The sequence below is a fragment of the Dictyostelium purpureum genome, assembly GCF_000190715.1.
Source record: "Dictyostelium purpureum unplaced genomic scaffold DICPUscaffold_249, whole genome shotgun sequence".
NCBI classification, from domain to species: domain Eukaryota; phylum Evosea; class Eumycetozoa; order Dictyosteliales; family Dictyosteliaceae; genus Dictyostelium; species Dictyostelium purpureum.
Window position 1 is genome coordinate 40,256 of NW_003519585.1, and position 8,326 is coordinate 48,581.

At 24.5% G+C, this 8,326-nt stretch overlaps 3 protein-coding genes across 3 annotated transcripts in view; all 3 read left to right on the forward strand.

The window, feature by feature from the left end:
* The window catches only part of DICPUDRAFT_81647 (uncharacterized protein), a gene marked incomplete at both ends in the record, with an annotated part of 2,370 nt that extends 1,988 nt beyond the window's left edge, over positions 1–382 (forward strand). Inside the window, 2 exons of the mRNA XM_003290890.1 lie at positions 78–244; positions 345–382. Coding sequence (XP_003290938.1) covers positions 78–244; positions 345–382 — 205 coding nt within the window. The remainder of the gene's footprint in view (positions 1–77; positions 245–344) is intronic.
* Positions 383–809: 427 nt separating this feature from the next.
* On the forward strand, positions 810–1,893 carry DICPUDRAFT_81648 (uncharacterized protein; the record flags this gene model as incomplete). Its single annotated transcript, XM_003290891.1, has 3 exons — positions 810–1,123; positions 1,202–1,568; positions 1,642–1,893. 3 exons carry the CDS (start codon positions 810–812, stop codon positions 1,891–1,893), a joined length of 933 nt encoding a protein of 310 aa, XP_003290939.1.
* Positions 1,894–3,745: 1,852 nt separating this feature from the next.
* DICPUDRAFT_38281 (uncharacterized protein) lies at positions 3,746–7,352 on the forward strand (the record flags this gene model as incomplete). The annotated part of the gene is made up of 4 exons (XM_003290892.1): positions 3,746–3,997; positions 4,085–5,176; positions 5,246–7,047; positions 7,112–7,352. 4 exons carry the CDS (start codon positions 3,746–3,748, stop codon positions 7,350–7,352), a joined length of 3,387 nt encoding a protein of 1,128 aa, XP_003290940.1.
* Positions 7,353–8,326: the final 974 nt, after the last annotated feature.

Consider the following 8,326-nt stretch of genomic DNA (forward strand, 5'->3'; position numbering starts at 1 on the left):
TTGGAAAAAAAAAATTTTGGCCCAATTTTAAATGGCCCCAAAGAAGTTTCGGTTCCCAAAAGTTTTCCCCCTTTTAGATTTTTCCGGGTAAAGGTTTTCCAAAATTTTGATCCCCCCTTAAACAGAAACTTTAAAGGGGGTTTTCAAATTTTTAGGGGCCCGTTAAAAAGCAAACCCGGGTTTTCCTTTTTTATTTCCCGCAAAAAAGGTTGTTGTGGTTTAACCCCCCTAGGTGTTGCATTTGGTATGAAGGGTTTAAAAATTTCCCCTGAAAAAACCTTTGGTTTTGTTAAAAAACCCTTCCCCCGGTTTAAAAACAAACCCGGTTTTTTTTTTTAACTTAGGGGATTTGAAAAATCCCTTTTTGGGAAAAAATTTGTAAATTTTTTTAAAACAAGAAACAGGAGGGCCTTTTTAAAATAAACCCATAGGGGTACAAAAATTACAAAGAAAACCCCTCCAAAAAAAAAAAAAAAAAAAAAAAAAAAAAAAAAAAAAAAAAAAACTGACCAATTTTAAAAAAAATAAAATAAAATTAAAATTACAAAAAGAAAAAAGGATAAAGCAATATAATAGAAATTGATAAACAGAAATTTAGAGAATGTTATTTATAACTATATTTGGAGAGACATAGCACAATATATTTTATTTTTATTTTTTTTATTTTTTTTTATTTTATTTTTATTTTTTTTAATTTTTTTTATTTTTCATTTTTATTTTTTTATTTTATTTTTTTTTATTATTTTAATTTTTAGTAATAGATATTTATAAAAATATATTTAATAAATATAGAGAAATAAAAAAAAACTATGTCCACATCTAATAATAAAACCATTACCAGTTCAAAAACTGCGGCACACATTCCATGTAAATTTGAAGTTACACCATCGATAGACCCCAAAAATAAAAATAATCATCTCACTTTTATCCCAACCGATAAAAATTCAAATAATCCAAACCTTAGCATAATCAAAAAATCAGCAGATGATGATATGGAGTCAAGACCATTATGTATTGTTTTGGGCTGGATGGGAAGCACCCAAAAACTTTTAATTAAATATATCAATTTATGGACCTCAAGAGGTTTTAATACACTTTCATATAGAGCAGATTATTTCGAAATGTAATATTTTATTTAAATAATTTTTTTTTTTTTTTAATTATTAAACTAATATTTTTTTTTTTTTTTTTTAAATTTTAGTTTATCAATTTTTGGTATCAGACGAAAAGCAGAGGTTATGTTAAAACAAATCGCAAACTATTTAAAAGAAAGACCAAATTGTGATTCTGTTATATTTCATATCTTTTCAAATGGTGGTGGTTTTCTTTATTGGACATTCATTGAATATATGTTAGGAATGGAAGAGTACAAATCTATTCACCCAATGATCAAAGGTGTAGTTATGGACAGTTTACCAACATTTACAAATAAACAACTTTTCACTGGTTTTTGGACTTTAGCAAAACCAATGGGAGGTGGTATTGGAACATATATGGCATTACCCTTAACCGCTGCAGTTTGGTTTCCATATTTTGTTTTATATAGAAAATATTTAACCCATCCAAAGGTATGTATTTAGTTACTCCATTTTGTTTTTTCAAAAAAAAAATATAAAACTAAAAAAAAATTTTAAATTTTAGAACCAATATGTTCACACAATTTTATATTCAACCGATGATAAATTAATACCTGGCAGTGAAGTCGAAGAATTTATTAAAAGATTAAAACAATATATTAGAGATGACTTAATCCATATCCAACACTGGGAAAAATCGGAACACGTTAGTCATCTTAGACACCACACCAAAGATTATATTAGAAATATAAACCAATTTCTTGTTGCTGTTCAAGCTGAGGAAAAAAGAAAAACCCTTCCACAAGCTAAATTATAAAATCAAAATTAAAAAAAATAAAAAATCAAATTATTTATTTTAAAAAATTAAAAACTATTCGTTGTATAAAAACATCGATGTGTTTATAAAAAAATAAATAAAATATATAAAATAAATAAAAAAATAAAAAATAAATAAAAGAAAAGAAAAAATTGAAGCTAATGATTAAGTTTGGATGCATATTTTAAAAATTTTTTAAAATTTCAAGAGACATTGAATATGGCGCCATTACAACAATCAATCAACCATTTTTATATAAAAATATGGAAGATGGGGTGCCAAAAAAAATTTAAAAAAATAAAAAAAAAAATTTTACCAAAATATCTAAATTTTATATTGTACTTTATTTGGTGCATGGCATAATTTTTTTTTTTTTTGTGTCATTAATTATAATAATCAATTTTATCATACACTTCTTTACCAACGAAGTGATTTTTCATACGTAAGTGAATAAATTTTATTTTTTTTTTAATTCAAATAGGATCGAAGCTACGCAAAATAAAAATTTCTGAGCTTTATAGCCAAAAATGATTGTAACACATAATCCAATATCCATTCATTCTTTAAAAAAGATTGAACAAAAATATTTTCATAAAAATATTTATCATCATTAAAGGATAACTTTGCAAAAACCAAAAAACTAAAAAATATAAAATATAAAATTTTTTAAAAAAAAATAATATATCTTTTTTTTTTTAATTTTTTTATTATTTATTTGTTTTAAAATAAAAATTTTATAAAAAAAATATCCTGTGATTATAATTTTATTCTTTACAGTTATTTATTTATTTTTATTTTTCAATAATCACCCTTCATAATTTAGTAGTAAAAGTAAAGTGTAGGTAAATATATATGAAGCCCACCTTTCCAAAAAAGAAAAAAAAACTTAAAATTGATCATTATTCGTTGGAAAAAATTATTTTGTAATTAAAAAAAAAAAAAACACACTTTCTTTAAAAATTTCAAAAGTTTTTTTCATTTTTTTTATTTTTTATTTTTCAAACATAGTATCATATAGCTATGTGCAATCTTTTAAATATGGATAATCTTTTTATAATTAATACCTTTGGTTAATAAGAGGCTTAAATTTCGAAAAGATATTTATCATTCACAATAATTCCTATATTTTTTTATAGTTTTTTTTAAATTTTTTTTTTAGTTTTTTTACACAAATAATAATTTTTTTTTATTTTATAAAATAAATTTCTATTTGTGTATTTATTTTAACAAATTTACCATATTTGATTTATTCTTTGTACCATAGTCAAACCAATAGATATTAAATAAAACTATTTTTTTTTATTTTTTTTTTTCGAATATTTAAATTTTTTTTTATTTTTTTTTCGAATAATAATTATTCACACAAAAAATATTTATAGTTTTTTCAGTAATTAATAGCACCATATTAAACCAAACCTCCATTACAATCTATTCATAAATACAAAATAATATTCCATGCAATAAAAAAAAAAAACAAAAAAAAATAAAATAAAATAAAATAAAATTAAAATAAATAAAATAAAAAAAAAATAAAATAAAATAAAAAAAAAAGACTAAATTCTATTCAAGATCTTTATAAATATATAGTTTTAATTAAATAAAATAATTAAAATTTTTTTTTTTGTTTAATTATCGCACAATTTAAATAATAAAAAAAATTAGCAATAAAAATAACAGATAATAACAAAATAATAATAAAATATCAGCGTATGCGAATTGTTAAATAATTAATAATTTTTTTTTTTTTTATATATTAATAAATATAATAATAGTAAAAATAATAAACTGTAGATAAAAATAATAGTAATTCAAAAATTAATTTTTTAAAGAATTTTATGAAATTTAAAAAAAAATGCAATATATAAATGGACTAGATTTAGTGGAAAGTGTTCACAAAGAAGTTAAATATTTAATAGAAAGTACTACAATCAATTGGACAGATCTGGGGGAATATGAAGAGTGTACAGTTCAATCTTTTGAAAATCCGACAGAAGAAGGTTTAATTTTTAAATGTGTTGGGGAAATTGATACATCACCAGAATTACCATTAAATGTTTTATATAATGCAAATTTACAAAAAACATGGGACTGTTTATGCATAGAGGTAAATAATTTAAAATATTTTATAGTTAAAAAAAAAACAACAAACCAATATTTATTTATTTTTTATTTAAAATTAATTTTTTTTTAGTCAAAAAAAATAGAACAGTTAGATAGTTGCAATACAGTAGATTTTTATACATTTGCGTCACCACTTGGCGGTATACCAAGAAGTTTTGTATTTTTAAGACATTTTGATATTGACTATGAGAATAAAGCAGCATATTGTGTTATTAGATCAATTCATCATGAATCGATAGAAAACCCAGAATATATGAAACCATCAGGTTGGCAGTTTTTAGAAGTTACACCAAATAGAACAAGAATTACTTTAGTTGCACAGATTTCAGATTTAATGATTGCACCATATCTACGGGTCAACTCGGTTGATTTAAAAAGGTTATATAGAAATACAGGTATTCAAATCACAAATACATTACCATATCTAATCAAATATATAAAGAATGTTTATGAAAAAGAAAAAGAGAATCATATCAATGGATATAATCATTCAATGGAAATTCCAAAGAGTATTAGCGAAATTAGAAACGATAGAATGATTGCCAAACAAATAGAACAATTGGCAGAAGAATTAGAGTATTTAGACATTGACGATGGTATGATCGATATATATAAAAGACCAACAAGTATTTTCAAAGAGACTGGTAAAACTATTGGTGAAATAGAGGATAAACCCGCACTAAATGGATGGAACATTTATAGAAAATTCAATGATCTTAGTTTCTATTACAAGGATTATGATGAGGATAATATCGATTTTGTTTGTAGTGGCAGTATATTTATAGATGCAAGTTCAGAAGTTATAAGCTCATTTATATTTTCAGATTATTCATGCAAATTGGACCAATGGACTAGTGGAATGACAACTTTAAAACAAATTGACAATGTTACATCATTGGAGCGTATGCAATTTAGATCAATTTTAAATCCAAAAGAAGAATTAAAAACAATTTTGGTTAAACAAGTTAATCATCTACCAAAAGGCATTGTTTTTCTGGGGTATCGTTCTTTATTAAAGCCAAGAATGTCAGAAAAATTCTTTTGGTATTATCCCTCTGGTTATTATATTTGTCCACAGGAAAGAGGTTGTATAGTTAGAATTTTATTAAGATTTAGAATGTTTTTACCAACATTTTTATATAAGGTTTTTCCAAAGAAAAAGGTAACTATACCAAATATTTAAACTCAAAAAAATATTTATGAATATATACTAATCGATACATTTTATTAGATATTATATATTATTTCAGAAAAAACTAGAGCAACGATTGAATCAATTAAAACCTATTCAATTAATCCATCCTATACAATAAATTATAATAAAATTTTTCCACATTGGAATAATTATGAAAAATTTTCAGAATTAGCAGAGATGTTTTCAAACTGTCATCTTTATCCGCCAAATAATAATAATATTAACCCAACAAGCCCAAAGAAAATTTCTGGTTTACCATTACCACCACCATCACCATACGAAAATGAAAAGAAAAGAAAATTTAGAGATAATGGAATAAATTCGACATCAATTACAGTTCCAACCCAATTTTGTTTTTCAACATCACCACCAAACGAAAGTAATACACATCATAGCTCTGATGGAACCGGATCAGCTTTTCAACCAAATGCAACAATTTGCACTGGTTCAACATCACTAACAAGTATCCATAGTGATAGTTGTATGTCTATTGATAAAATCGAATACTTAAGATTTTCGCAAGATTGGGAAAACTTTATTACAAAGAGACCATTTGTATTATTGATGGAAAGTGGAATACACCTAAACAAACCTCAAAAGAAAGTTCCAAAACAAACTTTAACAAACGAAAATTTAAAAACAGATTCGTTATTTGGACATTTACCATACGAAATTATATTATTTGTATTTTCTTTTATGGATGCTCAGTACTTATTAAGGATGGCCCAAACTTGTAAATATTTCAACCTAATTTGTTCCGATGATAATGTTTGGAAGGAATTATATACAAAGAAGTTTAACAGAAATAGCTCAGATTCTCTTTTTAAATGGAGCTCGATCGAAGATAAAAATTTAGAAAAATCAAATAATAACAACATGGATGATCTTAGCAGTAATGGTGATATGGAGGATATTCAAACAAGCATCGATTCTAAAGACTCCACATGTAATAATTGCAACGGTTGTATACCATCTTCAACATCATCGATAGACCAGCCACAATTGCAACCACAACCGCAACTACAAACACAATTACAACCACAATTACAACAACAACCGCAATTGCAACCACAACAAGTAAATAAAATTGCATTGCCAATTGTAAACCAACTAAAGGATAATAATTATTGGAGGAATATGTTTAAAGAAAAAGAGGTAGTTAGTAAAAATTGGAAAACTGGTAATGGTAGAACAAGTCAATTAAGAGGACATAAGGCCAAAATTACATGTTTACAATTAGCACCAGATCAATTTTTAACTTCATCAAAAGATAAAGAGTTTAAAAGTTGGAACATTGCCACCAAACAATGTGAGGGAAGTACTAGGAATAGTTCAGCAGTAATTTCATTTGAAAAAGATAACGCCTCAAAGCTTTCAACCGAAATCTTTCCATATTGCGTTTATACCCATGGGTTTATAAGACTTGGTTGTTCAAATGGTACAATTCAATTTTACAATTTAGCAACTAAAGAGGTCGAAAGAGAGCAAAGATTCATTTATGTTTCTGATGGTTTTATTTTCAATAATAGAGATGTTTTCTCATGGGAAAATAATACCGTTAAGCTTTATGATCAAGATACTGAACAACAACTAATTAGCTATCAAGCTGAAGGTACCAAGATTAAACAATGTAAACTAGGAAAATTTAGAAATTATTATTTTATAGGTTGCACAGATAAATCATTGAAGCTTTGGGATACAGATTCAAATAAAATTACACAGGTTTTTAATGGTCATAAAGGTGCTATTAACTGTATAGATTTCCTTGGAGATTATCAAGTTTTAACTGGTTCAAGCGATAGAACTATTAATTTTTGGGATTTTAGAAATAATCAAGTGTAAGTATTAATTTTATAGGTTTTTTTATTTTAACATTTATTAATTATTTTATTTTTTATTTAGTCCAATCTATTCAATTAAATCTCATACATCAAAAGTTAAGGCATTTAGTATGTATAATAATTCGAGAATGTGCTCTGGGGATGAAAATAGTATTTTTCTTTGGGATTTAAATGGCCCACCAACTCTCTTATCAACAATTAAAAATCTCTCACCAGTAGAGTGTCTATCAATGGATGGCGAAACAATGATGGCCGGTTTTTCAAATGGCGGAGTTACATATTATGACTTTAATAGTCATTAAATAATTTCAATCTATATTGTTATATAGATAACTTTAAATAAAAACAATGTATATAGATAATAAACTTATTGTGTATTTTTTTGTTTTTTTTTTTCTGAAAATTTTGCCAATAGACCAAAACACATAATTATTTGTTTATGCCCTTTTTTATTTTTTTTTTAAAATAACAGAAACCAACTTTAACTTTATTGGGTTATTTTTGTCTAAAAAGTGGAAAGATATTGCACATTGGTTTTCCTTTCGGGTGGTTGTAAAATGATATTAATTTACCCAAATGAATCTTTCTTTTTAAATTTAAATCCTGAGTTTGAATATTACTACTATTATTTGTATTCAAACTATCTGTACCGTTTTCGGAGGATTTTATAAAAAACGATAAAAATGGATAATCAAAAATAAAAAAACAATAATTCGACCTTTTGTATTGGTTGAGGTTTTTATTAATTAAAATGAAAATAATATTATATTATATTTTTAGATTAATTGTGATGTAAGAAATAAAGAGGGCTATTATAAGCATCAACACAAGTGAAAAATAGCACCATAGTATTAGATTTATCAATATGGTTTTGTGAAGGTTTTTGAAAAGGAAAATAAAAATATTATAATTAATAAAATTCAAAATTTAAAAAAAAAAAAATAAAAAAAAGTGCTCAATTTTAATTAAAAAAAATAAAAAAATTTTTAAAAAATTTTAAAGAAATTTAAAAAAAAATTAAAATTGTGATTAATTTTTTTTTTTTTTTTTTTTTTTTTTTTTTTTTTTTTTTTTTAAAAAGGGTTTTCCCCCCCCCCTCCCAACCCTTTTTTTTTTTTTTAAAGGAACCCCCCAATCCCTCCTTTTTTTTTTTCCCCCCTTGGGTTTTAAAAAGGGTTTTTAAAAAAAAAATTAAAAGGGAAAAATGTTCCCCTAAAAAGAGAGGGGGGGTTAATTTTTTTGAAAAAAAAAAAATTGGAAAAAAAAAACCCCCCCC